Source organism: Maylandia zebra, linkage group LG23, assembly GCF_041146795.1.
Source record: "Maylandia zebra isolate NMK-2024a linkage group LG23, Mzebra_GT3a, whole genome shotgun sequence".
Lineage (NCBI taxonomy): Eukaryota > Metazoa > Chordata > Actinopteri > Cichliformes > Cichlidae > Maylandia > Maylandia zebra.
In genome coordinates this window covers 40,154,531-40,168,801 of record NC_135188.1, presented here as the reverse complement: position 1 = coordinate 40,168,801, position 14,271 = coordinate 40,154,531, and the positions used below count along the sequence as shown (strand labels likewise).

The 14,271-nt window shown below is 41.1% G+C and overlaps 2 protein-coding genes across 3 annotated transcripts in view; both read right to left on the bottom strand.

The window, feature by feature from the left end:
• Positions 1–2,797, bottom strand: part of appa (amyloid beta (A4) precursor protein a) — a 36,449-nt gene extending 33,652 nt beyond the window's left edge. Inside the window, exon 1 of one of the 2 annotated variants that reach the window (XM_004552631.5) lies at positions 2,569–2,797. In XM_004552631.5, coding sequence (XP_004552688.2) covers positions 2,569–2,628 — 60 coding nt within the window. In that variant the 5' untranslated portion in view covers positions 2,629–2,797. The remainder of the gene's footprint in view (positions 1–2,568) is intronic. The other variant, XM_004552632.6, reaches the window with a different exon arrangement.
• A 404-nt stretch (positions 2,798–3,201) lies between these two features.
• Positions 3,202–13,246, bottom strand: cyyr1 (cysteine/tyrosine-rich 1). Its single transcript, XM_004552630.4, has 4 exons — positions 12,833–13,246; positions 9,065–9,164; positions 7,022–7,185; positions 3,202–4,338 (listed from the first exon to the last, which is right to left on the bottom strand). Exons 1-4 carry the CDS (start codon positions 12,906–12,908, stop codon positions 4,205–4,207), a joined length of 474 nt encoding a protein of 157 aa, XP_004552687.1. The 5' UTR covers positions 12,909–13,246; the 3' UTR covers positions 3,202–4,204.
• Between the last annotated feature and the right edge of the window lie 1,025 nt (positions 13,247–14,271).

The following is a 14,271-nucleotide window of genomic DNA, read 5'->3' as shown; positions in this document are numbered from 1 at the left end:
CACTTGCAATTGCTTTTCAGTCTACAAATATGCTGGAGACACCGGGTTAAACACAAAACGACCCCCTCCTTCTGTGAGGGCTGTCAAAAAGGCCTTCTGCAAAATATCAACTTCAAACTGGAACAGAAGTGGATGCCATGCAGGTGAAATTGAGCTCAAGAAAGCGGAAAATAAGAAAATGGAAAATGAGAGAGGACACATTAGTGTCAAGTGGATTTCTCCTTCAAAGACCTCAAACTGCAGTGTGAGCAGCGGAGAGCATGCCAGAGAGCGAAGCACTGGCACTGCCAACAGGCATAATGGCATTAAGGTTTGCTAATAAAGGGAGAGGGCTGGTCCACCCCCAGGCTGAAACACTGCAGTGTGCACACAAACAGGCTACCAGCACCCATCCAAGAGCCATTTCCCAAGGATTTGGAAATAGACAAAGACTGGCATCTAACTCCCACGCTCCACACTGCGGCCAGCGTGTACAGGGCGGGTCTGTCAGGAAAAGCTGCTTCCTCGGGCTAAGTGTTTAGAAGCGTTTGTATGTGCCAGTCATCAAGGGCCGAGAAAAAGCAAGCCATAACAAGATCAAAAACTTATAACATCTCGTTTTCAAGTCTTATCTCGTTTATCTCATCTTGGGTAAATTCGCTCTATTCATGCTTGTGTCTTTGATGTAAACACAGGACTCAAAGGCCAGGGATTGTCTGGACTGACCTCAGCTTTGGATAATCAACAAAGCCAAGGGTTTGCTTAAAAAGAAGTCCAAACTCCCCATTTCAAGTCCACTGATTGCAGCGTATGCTTACAGGAAACAACAAAGATCAGCTGCCTAATTTCACCTCAAACACTGATCCTTAATACAAAGAAGGACCCAGGCTAACAGGTTGCTGGCACCATTAGTCGATTTATCATGTTTAAGAGCTCCCAATCCCTCCTCTTCCACAATTGGACATTCAATGTGGCTAGGGGAATGTGTCATTTCTCTCACAACAAAGCCACAGCGCAAATCATAAAAAGCAAGATTTTAATACATTCTTATTCTCATGAAAATTACCGATTAAAATAACAGAAAATTTCATCGTTAGGGAGGGGATTGTGATTTATTTATTTGAGACAAGGAAATGAGTAATTCTGTCATGACAGAGCCACAATAGACAATAATGACGACAATGATGTTTTTTTTTTTTTTGTAACGCGTAGGCCACTGAACATGTCTGAAATCAGACAGGCATCAGCACAGGATTGAGTAGATGGCGTGTAAAAATAGGCATTTTCGCAGTGGACAGTCACAAAGCGCTGTTCCTGGCAAAGACCCTGTTTAAAAAAAAATCCATAAACAGAGATTATGTAGAGCTCCGTGATAATACATAACCAGTGTTACTGCTCGCATGTTAAACTCTCCTATATGGCTTAAAAAGAAAGAGCAATGAAAGGCAACAATGCCAGTCAAAGCTCCTGTTGGCTTCCCAGTTTCCCCTCGATAAATGCTGCAGTGCACCGCCGCCATCTTACTTCTCTATTCTCGCCCATCTAATACGTGGAGGGCGTTTGTGGCGTTTTGTTTTCCCGCAGAAACTCGCATATTCGCTATTTTATTTTTACATTTTTATTGTATTTAAAGCCCCGTCATCCCAAGCTTTTATTATTATTAACGTGAGAGAATTACGTTTTTACTTACACTTACAAAACAAACAAAAAACACGCCCACTGCCAATAAATTAGCCCCGGGGATATAGAAAATGAGACAATACGCTTTTACGTTTATTCACCGTGATTAGTATAACGAGATTGAATTAGCGCAGATGACCACTGGACAGGAACAGATTCCGTAACCATCTGCGCAGTGTCACTGGCTGGAAATGGTTCGCTGGCAAACCTGACCGGTTTGTAACGTTTTAAATCACAGCAAAACGAGCAGTTTCTCAGTTTTAACGCAAAGTGAGGGGGGGAAAGGGAAACACATAGGCTACAGGTTTAAGTCAAAGGTTTCGGCGCTTGTCTCCTTTGTCACAAAGACTCAGTAAATGAAATTAAATTACACTTAAAGCGAGGGTATTTAAATTAAACTACGTGAATACATCATGTGTTTCAAATTGTACTTGTTAACAACAGACAGTGAAGCATTGTAACGAAATAGCCCAGTGGATACGCGAAATTGTACTAAATATTAACGTCGCCTTTATTTAGGAATCCAAAAGAATTCATGTTTAGCATTCAAGTTAGCTTGATTGTTTTACATTACACTTCCGGTTACAGCCTTCAACACAAAACAAACTGCGCATTTATATTCAAACACACCGTGTTAGGAGCAGTTTTATAGGACAGAAATAACAACTTGTTGTTGATGGATCGGTAGACAATACATTTACCTACAAAGATTCAATTCCTTCTTTTTTTAAAAAAACAATTAAACAAATCTAGTCTAAGCTTTACATTTGAAGGAACAACAGTTCAACTTCCGGTCTCCTTTTAGCTACCTCTAGCTCGCTTGACTCAGCCGACATCAACAATATGGTGGAGGGGGTTAAATGCTACAAATTCTCACACATAGGGAAAAAAATGAAGCTTTTCTCTTACCTCGACAGCCAGAGCCGAAGCCGCTAAAACCAGCAGCAGTAAAGCTACTCGGTCCCCCATGCCTTTTCGCTAAAACAACGCTCCTACAGGCTAGCGTTATACCGCACCGTTTTCTAAAGCTTTGCGTCAGGCGAGAAAACGAGTCTGCTCAGCGCCGGTGTCTCCCGTTGTCTGATGGTGAGCGATACCGAGGCTGTACAGCTGCTCAGCGCCGGATCACCTGACCACGGCAGAGTGGGATTAAAACACACACACACACTCACGCGCTATCTTCCCGGCGCGCACGTTGAGTTTACTCACACGCGCACATAGCCTACTTGCGCGCGCATGTTCCCTTTTTTATTTTAGAGCAAAAAACAAAACAAAAAAAGTCCAAGCATTACGTTTAACTGAGAAAAATAAATCTCCCAGTATTAGTCATGATTAGTATTATTCTGTTTATTTTAATGTTAGCCTTGTTTCTAGCTTACTTCACTATATTGAGTAACTAATGCTGCTATTATGAGTCACTGGATTATATTGTGAATATTTGTATTCCTGTTATGAGTTTTTGTTATTAGGAAAACATACTAAACAGAAAAACCCCAATAAAACAAGTTGTATTATTAATCATAGTGTAAAGGAATACTGGAGTTAACACTTTAAACACATTTTATTTACAACAGTTATTGGAAACAGTAACAAAGCACTTTATTTACCTCACTATATTTATTACATGGTTTAAATCCTTTCCATCATTCACAGTCAGCCTGGCAAAGCGACCTCATTGTGCTATGGCTGAAGTCACTCTAGATTAAAATCTTTAAATCAGCCTTCAGCTGTAATTCCACCATGAATCCGTTACTGTGTCAGTTCAACAGTTTCATAAAACATAACAGAAAGACATGTTTCTGTTTCAGTGTGACCACAGTTCATAACATGTTTTTTCAAGTAAGACAATATAAAAGCAAAAAAGCAAAAAAAAACAAAACAAACCAAAACAGTTCATTAATCCTTACAAGCCATCCAGGCCATTAAGACGGGCATTATTATGAATTATATTCAAGTCTTTATGTGACAGGTCCAGACCTGCATTTAAAAACAGCCTTAATTATCAATGTACACTTCAGACGCTGACATAACTCAAGATTTAAAACAAACAAGAAAAACCCATGAGGGCTTGATAACTTTCTGTAAGTCTACACTGTGTCCAGGAAAGACTCTTTGCCTCAAGTGATACGAGCTTTCTCCCCTCTGTGCTGACAAAATGATCATTTGAATGCTTTTAATGTGCACAGGTGTGGGGGACGGATAAGGGATATCGGTTATTAGTGGGCAAAAAAGTACCAGCTGCAGGCCAGCAGGGCTGCTAACTGTTAAGTCTATCATCAGATGAGTTGAGGCTCTTTGGCCAGCTTGACCCACATTTGTCAAATGATTACTTCCCCGCCATGTCCTCAACTACAGAGCAGCAGAAATACAGGAAAGCTGAACCGAGTGCTCTGGCCTGCCAGTTAGGTTTGTGTTTCAGTGTGGAAATTTTTGGTGGTCACACCCAAATTGCAACACCAGCTCGCTGCTTCGGAGTTCGGATTTGCACAGCCGTCTCTGTGTTTGCGAATCTGGGCCGTGGCAGCATGTTTAGTGCAGCGGGGATTCACTTTCGGGTGTATCCAGGGTAAGGAGGCGGCGGGGAGTAGTTAGCTGACCTAGGCTGTGTTGGGGTGTAGGGCGGGGGATGAAGGGATGGAGGGTACATCTCACAGTCGTAGGTGTATGGAGGCGGTGGACCTGTGTGTGAGAACAAAATTGACAGTAAGCAGGCTGGTCAAAAAACAACTGTTATTCTGTAATAATTGCAGGCTTCACATTTCTTCCATATTCAATATGAATGAGGCCCACTGAAGCTCAGGATGCCTGCCCCAATTTTACTGCAGGTTTCACACGACAGTTGCACCCTCTAGTGGCTACATAGAGAAACCACATACTTTGGTGCCCATGCTGAATGAAGGAAGAAATGGAAATACTGTAAAAAGGCACTTTAGTTGACCCCGTCTATCAATTTCACTGAGGGAACTTGCATTATTCACAAGAACAACAAAGCTGCAGATATAACAGAAAAGGGGTTAAGAGGTTAGAGCTTGCAAACAGTCACATAGTGGTGAGTAAGGACTTTATTTTAAAATGACTAGTGCTGATAGGGAAAATAAATAAAAAAATGAATATCAATCGAAAGTGACTCACTTATGGGATTGGAGTAAGCAAGTAATAGCAGCAAATACTCCTCACACCCAATGGAGAAACAAGCGTACGTTCATTATACAGTACATGCACTGACATTGCACTGTGCTGTATTCATGAAACATGATCAGAGCTGCAGGGCAGCGCGGCGAGCTCTCGGCCAGTGTACCATCAAGGTGATACGCAGAGAAGAATGAAACATGATAAATAAATAATGAGCCCCAGAAGGAAAAAAACAAAACAAAAACAAAACAAAGTAGCATTCCTTAGGCTGGAGAGTATCATAGAACACAGACTATGATGCGCAGACAATGTACCTTGTGAGAACAAGGTGGAAACATTGTTGCCATTTTCTCCCTCTTAAGCAGGAACAGAGTATCAGATGTGGAGCGCTGAGAGCAGGGAGAAAAAACAAGCATAGAATCTAGCAGATAATGAAAGCTATTTAAAGAAAAGTACTTATTTGTCTATAATGATTAAATAGTGGCCATGGTAAATCTGTTTGTGGTCCCGGTGGAGCTTGTAACATAATATGCCCCTTCATTTTTCTTTTTCAATTTTATTTTCAGGTGTCGCCTGAGGCCAGTAGATAAGGTTTCACCATACCGAAATCAGTGTAGCAGCCTCATTTGTGCGTAAGTCATCATGTAGACCCAAATGAATTACTTAGACTGCTTCCTGATAAACTATAGTATAAATAAACTTCTAATACTAATAATATATTCATATATGAAAGATTTGTTACAAACAATTGAGCAGCATTAACTAATAAATATCCTTAAAATGTTTGATTAACTTGGTTGTACCGCTTTTATTATTGTTCAGTATTGCCCTTTAATAGTTATAACACTAAAAGTGCACATGTGCTTCTGTATATAGTATTGTTCCGGTGCCCAATCTAGAACCGGCAGATGCAGCCCACAAGATGCGTCCTAATGTTGTTCTTATGGGAAATATCCCAATTCTGGGTGCAAATGCTGCGTGCTAATCACGCTGAAAAGCAGACCAGCTCTGATATGGAGCAAACTCAGAACGGGACTAGGGATACCATTTTGGTGTAAAAAAGGCAATAGTTTGCCCAGAAGAAATGCTCCAACTCCAATATGCTTTCAGCACTGCCTACAGCACATGTAGTATAATAGGATCACAACTAACTAGCTTGAAACCCCAAACCCATCATTAACATTAATTAATGATTTTAGTTTAAAAAAAAAAAAGTTACAGCTATCAGTGTTCAACAATAGTAGAGCCTGATCGATATAGGATTTTTAAGACCGATACCAATATTTAATGATTTAATGCTGACGTGTGTAAAATCTCACCACTAGATGTCAGTAGACTGTAGTCAACTAAGCTCTGTTTTCTTACCGCTACCAATACAGGCAGATAATACTAGTTATGGTGGCCGCTATACTACAAACACATTAACTTTAGATCCCCATAATGGCCACAGACAGCCAGCATGTTTCTAATACTGTTTGTACAAACTATATAATAACATATTTAAATAATACCAACACTTAGCAATGACTTCAAAACAGATTCGATCAATTAAATATTTTGCAGTACTTTACGTTTTTACCCCAGAGTCACCTCGAAAAGTCTGAACACTGTTCATCTGTATTGGGTGTACTAAGACAACAAAACCGCAGTGGCACAACACCGGCTCGTGGTCAGCTGTCCAGAGAAGGGAGGGGTCACATGTCTAATCTGCTGACAGTAAGTAATTGTGACAATATCTGTAATACATAAGCATGTTTATGCACATGATTTCAGTTCTGGAGATGCGGCTTTAGGCGAGAAGGAAGAAGATGACATTTTAATAACATGTCCCTTTCCTTTACGTTTTCACTTTGATAAAACAATATTATGATCCTTCATATCAAGTCTGAAGGTGCAGACACAAATTGACATTTACCTAAGCAAATGCCTGTTTGTTTTCCCGGTATACACAAACATTGCCCTCTGGTGGAGAGCACGCCTGAGAGCAACACTTGTGACATAGTTGAAAGGTGTTTCTCCTCTCTGCTTTACTTTCTACCATTTGATGAAAATGATGATAGATGACAATATTGACCTATTGATAAATCTTTCTGTCTTAAAGAGTAAATATCTAATTCTCTTGCCCCTTGTATGCAGTTAAAATCCAATTAACTTCATGTATTTTAAAATATATATAACATAGACATGGTATAGGACACATCAAGTTGTGTGGTTGTGTATATTGTCCCACCTGGATAGCCCTGGGTCACAGTGCTGATGTTATAGGAGGTGCTGAACACGCCAACCCGTGCACCACGCCCGTTCTTCATGCACATGCACACGCACAGGAATAAGGCTGCCACGGCCCCCATCAAAAACACCACACCAAAAACAATACCAGAGATGGCAGTGCCCCTGGAAAAAACACACACACACACACACGTGAGAAAGGAGGCAGCTGTCTCCAACAGACATGCTACCCAATATTTCTAAGGTGCTGCCATGGAGATAAACTGCAGCATCTGATGTAACTCAGCTGTGTGTGATATGCGTGTGCCTGTGACCATGTGACTGCAGAAGATCTTGTGAACTGGCACTGGAAAATAGAAAAAGGACTCATCGCTGACAGGTTTGTTACATCTTCGTGGTCAGCATGAGTCAACATGTCAGCCAAGGCTGCTTTGCAAATTCTGAATATAATCAAGCCTTAAAAGGTTATCAGATAGAATTGGTACAAATATACACATAAGATGGAGGAAAAAAAAAAAAGAAAAAAAAAAAGAAGGATACAGTTACTTTTTTACAATTACCATGAATTCAATTTCAATTCAGTTTTATTTATATAGCACCAAATAAGAACAACAGTTGCCTCAAGGCGCTTTATCTTGGAAGATAAAAAAACAAAACAAAACAAAAAAAAAAACTAGAAAAACCACAAAAATCAGATGACCCCCTATGTGCAAGCACTTGGTGACAGCAGGAAAGAAAAAACTCAATTTTAACAGGAACCTGCAACAAGCTAGGCTCAGGGATGGACAGCCATCTGTCGTGATGAGTTGGAGGTGAGGGGAGAAAGACCGGACAAAAGGCATGCTAAGACTTTAAAGGTCTGAAAGATATGTTAAAGGAGACCTACATCCATCCTCCATTGTCTTAAGGGTTGTCGGGGGGCTGGAGCCTAATGAGAGCTTGGATGCAGCCTGAGCAGGCCACCAGTCTATTGCAGAGCTAAAGGGGACATGTTAAACCCTCACTTTAAGCCAATGTACTTCTGATCGGCTGCCCCTCATTAACAAAAGATCTGAACTGGGCTGACCATATTAGGGATATCTGCTCTCACTGACATCACATGGAGCCAAATATTTTTTTAAAACTGCCAATTATTATTATTTTTTGTCTGAAGCCCGCCCTTCACTTGCGGGGACTATTTGCACATGCAGTGACATGATTTAAAACTGGCCATAAAAATATAGGAAAAGCCCTCAGGTCCCCTTGTATGCGCTAAAGCAGCTGTGCTGTGCAGATCAACTGAATGTCTTCTGAATAGCTCTGACCTGAATGAATTCTCTCTCCTTTAAATAACCTCCACACTCCACAGATTCCAGTCAGAGATTCAAATACTGAGGGCTTTCTTAGCCAGCATTTACTGACTCTGAGCAGATTAAATCATTGACCTCCTTTTTACGCTTTTAGCACCAAACTACCTAAGCACGTCAAGCTCTTCCTTCCACTCTTAGTTTTATGGTGACAGCAAAAGAAAAGAAAAACTAAAACAACAAAACAGTAAACACAGACATCGGATAATGCGTTCTCTTATTTCCAGTAGGATCCGACACAATACATGTAATGTGACCGTGAACTGATGGGATATAATTGCGGCTTCCCGGCAACCAAGGCTGTTAAAGGCTGGACAGCTACACCGGGACCTCGGGTCAGTCCTTCATTTATGATGAAAGTGTCTGACAAACAGATTTGCCAGCGGCTACACCTGCATTTTGTTATCAGCTATATTTAGACACAAAAAGGGAAAGGATGATGGCAGTCTTAACACCACTGCTAGATATTTTTGCCTTTACAGAAATCAGGACCTTAAAACTTGAGGAAACTCCAACAAAAACACTGTCTTTGATATCTCTGGATTGCTTCCTGTGTATGTGGGGTGACGTGATACTGTAAATTGTGGTATCGATCCGATATCAAGTAAATACAAAGTATCGATCCTGCTGGGCTAGTATCGATCCAGTACCAATACCATTAGTATCGATATTTGGATTAATCCCCCACCTCTACTTACGAGAGGACGTCTCCCACATAGGCGTAGTAGGAACAGCAGAAAGGCGGCGACCCATCGCAGCAGTACTCTACGCAGCCCTCACACTGGGCCTCGCTGCCACCTGTAACACACACAAAAGCAACCACACACTGGTTACAGACTGCTAATGCAGGATGTCATAGGTTTGTGGAGCCAAAGAAGTGCGAGTGGACAAAAAGGTGAAGCCTGAGAGATAGTTCCTTCGATGAAATAGTGGAAATAAAAAGTCAGAGCATTGTCAAGGTGATAAGCTGCCAGTGTACACTTCAAAAACTTCTTCATTCAGATCTTGCCAACACTTTTTGATCCTTTCCCATCACGAAAAAGAAAAAAAAACAAAAAACTTCAACACTATAATGAAACCTCTTATGAACTAACCCCTAAGTACACAACCTCCAACTGGCAGCTTCTATTTATATTTCAAGACTGATTTAAAGGCACTGCCTGCGTTAAATGCACCTGCGGAGCATTCAGGGGAAAAAGAAAAAGAGAAACACACACATTAGGGTTTTGTTTCAGTGCACTCAGCCAGCCCTGCTTGCCTCCATCACAATGTTTCTTAATAACAGCCAGCGGGGACAAAAAACATTTTAATTCAGTCTTCAATTACAAAGAAAAATGTCACAATGGCCTATGAAAGAAGAACCTCCTGATGGCATAAAACAGCAAGGCCACGTGCCGTTCAGGGTTTCACCGTTGAAAACTACATGTGCACGGTTTATTTTCCCACACGCAGGCTGGACTGAGGTGGCAAAACAGCCCACGTGTCCCACCGGCTGAATCAAACACTGTAGGCTGATGTAGGATGACAGACAAATCTGTGACACAGCAAAAAAACATAACACTTTTCATGTGATGACGTACCAGTAATATTAAATTTAGATCGTGTTAGGATACCAGAACCTTCCTTGTCTTAAGGTTAAGGTTTTTAAAGCTTATTCCATGGGCTTGAATATAACCCAGCCACTGGTTAATAAACTATATGTAAAATAAAGAAATGACCTATTTTGTAAGTGTTTTTATGACGCTGCGTTACTGTACCTACATTAAAATCAATTCAGTGGTTTCTGCAGCTTCTACCTGATGACAAGAATCTTTTGATTAGCTTAAAATGACTTGATATCCTTCATGACATCTATGTTTGACATATTATAAGACAACAAGTCATTTACAACGGTTTAAATACAGGCAATCCCTTTTGGTACTTCACCAGTCCCAAGCCTGGATAAATGGGAAGAGCTGCGTCATGGAGAGTATCTGGCATTAAATCTTGGTGAGGCATTTGGACACGGTGGACACCATCGACTCTTCTCCACTGACTCTGGGTGTAGTCTGGTGCCTAATCTGGAACCGGCACCACCACAAAGTTGTTGTCCCAAAACTGTGTGAGGCAATATTTTTGTATTAATCACCTATATTGTGCAGCATTAAAAAAAGAAAGAAAGATGAAACCGCTGTTGTGGTTTTCTGTTTGAGAGCTCACAGCTGATTTCACAGATCCATATTCAGTCCACTCTCGGTTTCTTCCCACCAAAATTACACAAACTTCTTCCAATGCTGCGTTCCATTGTGTAGCCTGTGTACAGGTATGCAACACCCAGGCAATGCGGCACTAGGCAACCACTAAGGGACACAAGGCTCAGTTCTCAGAAGTGATCAAATGAGGGATGGTTTTTAAAAGGAACTGAAGCAGAACTGGCTCTGCACTTGAACAAGAGATTTGAGAATAAGCACCAAACAATGCAGTTTATCAGTAATAATAGCACGCCCCTAGCTTAGCAGCTCTTTCTGTCGAGGCTGCCATGACTTCGACCGGATAGAAGTAGATCTTTTACACACTTAAGCCACTTGCAAAACTTTTTTCCCCACCTCAGCTGTTTTTCCACTGTATTCAGGCTCCGGGAGATAAAACCGAGCCTTTACCAAAACTGATAAAAAAAATCAAGAAGAAAACTGAAATCTCTGTGGACCATCAGGCTCTGACTCAGAGACTGCAAATTGCTAGAAAAATGCATTTAGTACAAATGAAGCATAAAGATTGGTCTTATTATAGGCAGCCTAGACTCCAGTGTTTTGGGGAGTTCACCGAAGATGTCTCAACCTCTAAAATTAGTTTTTTAGCTATTACCTTAAGTACCTATTTCCTACGAGCCCCTCAGCTTTGAGAAAAGCCACATTGCTGGAGTTCAGGCAAACTTTAAGAGTCCTCAAGAACTGTTTAGGCTCTCAGTCGTCACGCTCATGGCAGTCTTGTGATGTGATGATCAATAGTGGGTGTCCAAAGGGGACAACCTCCACTAGGGTTTAAATACGCAGGTCTCTCCACCTTTTTTGTTTTTAGAACTGAGGAAGCCTCTCGGATGGGAGGTCCAGTCACCCTTTTTTTTCCCTCCCCAAGCTCTTAAACTCATGACTGTGGCTCTCAAATTAGCACACGCTCGTGAGCCTCAGCAATCCACCAGCTGAATTAATTACCCTTTGAGTGGGAGACCATTAGAATAAGATACAGTACAAGTGTTTGTGTATGCGTGATGGATCAAATTAAGATGGTTTCAGTGCTTTTCTCCTTCTGCGCCGACGCAATTCATGATCCACAACGAGAATTTAACACCCATTTGAGTGAGTGACACTGGCAGGATCTCTTTTAGTGTGTGTGTTTGACTAATGTGCTTTATTAACCCCCCCTCCCAGGGCTCAGCTAAAAAGCATTGTGCACACAGCTGTGCCTCTCTGTATACTCGTCTCAACCTGCTGTCACGACACCAGCCCTTTTCGTCCCGAAGGCTCTCTGCGATATTTGCAGCTTTTTCGCGCAGAAGGTCGGGAGCCTTTCACAACCAAGAGCGCGCCGGGGACGTGATTCAGATGAAGGACAATGCAGAAAAAAAAAAAGGAAAAGAAAGGAAGAAAAAAACAAGCATGTGTGTACACCCGGCTCTGCTTTCTCTCAGCAGTCACTCACACTCAGACTGTGTTTGCCCAAGGGGAATATACACACATATTTCCACACATGGGTTCAAACGGAGGCAAAGAAAGTAGATGAGAGAGGGGTGGCTTTACATTACTACAGATGGAGGTATGTCATAAAAACGCAATATGAAAATTGGGCAGGGTGGGGTGGCAGGGGCGTGTGCAGTGAAAGTGTGGATTTCCAAATCAGTTAAGCCTTTATTTATTTATTTATCTTAGTTTAATAGATGCTGTCTCTGCAGTGGTGACACATCCTTTTAATTACACACTACCTCCCTGAATCAAATACTTCCATGTCAAATCAATAGGAGGTCCCATTTTTGGTTTTTTTGCAGACCTCTGGTGTGCTCAATCTGGGTGGTCCCTCTTGAGGTCCTGGCTCCTGTCTCTCCACACGCTGGGAGACAATGGGACCATGTCCTTCACCCCCACCTCTTTTCTTTTTTGCTCCTTCTCTCAAATACATACACCAACCCCTCCAGCCAGTCCTCTCCCCTGCCCCCAACCACAGCAGCCTTGTAAGGCACACTTTAACTCAAGATGAGAAGTTTCTAGCAGTTTTCAAGTCCTGACTGTTCTCGGATTTTGAAAATCTCTACAAAAAACAAACAAACAACCATCCCCCCAAATGTGCTTATATATTAAACACGTTTCCTTCCTTTCCAAACGTTTCATTGCGCTTGTCCAGTGGCTTATTTGTACGGCTGGAAGAGCCACTACAGCCACCTTAAAGGTGACTGGGAGATGAAAGTGTTTTAAACGATTAAAGCAGAAACTCACCGGTGAATAAACAGAGCAGCAGCGAGTTCCACTTCCATCTCACCGCCTGCGTCCTCCTCCTCCAGAGGGTTTCCATAATCTTCACTCACCGGGTGCCCACTTTCCTCCCTCTCTGCTCTTACTTTCTCAATCACAAAATATAACAAAAAGCGCTCATTTACACTGCCTGGTCTCCTCACCTATACGGCTCTCCCAGTAGCATTGCCTTATCCCTTCATTCCCCCCGAAACAGACAGCAGTTAGTTGGGTAGGCTACTTGTTTAAGCGCTCGGTTTGTTCCTCCACGTGTGAGCGTCTTTTCCTGTCCTGCTGGGTCTCGTTCTCACACCTCCGACTGATCGCCAAGGTTTTTTTTTGTTTTTTTTTATTGTCCTGCCCTCCCTCCTGCCGTCCCCCCTTTTCTCAAATTACAGAGGGATACGGGCTATATATAAAAGCTTCTGGCCGAGACTTTCAAAATAAAATTAATGGATGGTTTTTATTTTTATTTGTTTATTTATTTAGATTTTTCTTCACCCGAAGTATATATATAAAAAATCAAGCTAAAACCATAAGCCCAAGTGGAAGACACCCTTTTATCTCACTTCTGCCAGACAACAGAAAGTGGTTGTTAATATTAAAATACGATTTTTATCATTTAAAAACGTTTCACGCGAAAGTATTAATTAGCTCGAGAGGTCTTAAGAAAAATACATTTCAAAAAGAAATATATCTTATTTTTTCCATATGCATTGAGTGTACTATCATATAAAAAATTTAAGATTTCAGAATAAAGGCATAAAGCCTTTGAGTTTTGTTGTTGTTTTTGAGTGAAACAACATTATTAGGCCTATTTTCTGTCTTCATGATACAAGCTTTTTTCTAGCTCTATAATTAGTTACCAGTTCAATACAAGGCCCGTATTCCAGATATCAATACTGATACCCATAGTTTTAACTTATAAAGGCAGCTTAAGCAGGGGAGAGCAGTGTGTCATGATTTATGAGATGATTATTTTCCATGATAATTAGTTACAACAATAAAACACAACTTTCAGCTTTTTTTGTATTTTGAAAGAGCTGGAATTAAAATGCGCTTGTCCCTGAAGCACTTTGGGTCCGCTCTGTTATTTAAATGTGCTATAGGCTATAAATAAAAGATGGATGTTGCAACAAAAAATAACTATTTTAACACAATTCAGTGCGCTTCATACTGAACTGAGAGGATAGAAACAAAGTATCGATCCTATCGTGATAGTATCGATCCAATACTAGTACCAGCATTGGTATCAATACTATCAATGTTTGGATCATTTCACATGCCTCTAATAATTACTTTCATTTTCAGTTAATTCTGACTCCTGTCTAAGGCTAGCATCACCAAACCAGGAATAGCCATGCATTTTATTGAAAATATTGCCATAATTAACAACATTTTCTGCAATTTTCACTTTGAAAGAT

What these genes read in the sequence shown, in the direction of transcription:
- cyyr1 (XM_004552630.4), bottom strand. Translation starts at nt 12,908, where the DNA reads ATGGAAACCCTCTGGAGGAGGAGGACGCAGGCGGTGAGATGGAAGTGG. An exon ending in TATGTGGGAGACGTCCTCTC is followed by an intron (nt 7,186 to 9,064) that starts GTAAGTAGAGGT and finishes TGTTTTTTCCAG; the next exon opens with GGGCACTGCCATCTCTGGTA. An exon ending in TGTGACCCAGGGCTATCCAG is followed by an intron (nt 4,339 to 7,021) that starts GTGGGACAATAT and finishes TCTCACACACAG; the next exon opens with GTCCACCGCCTCCATACACC.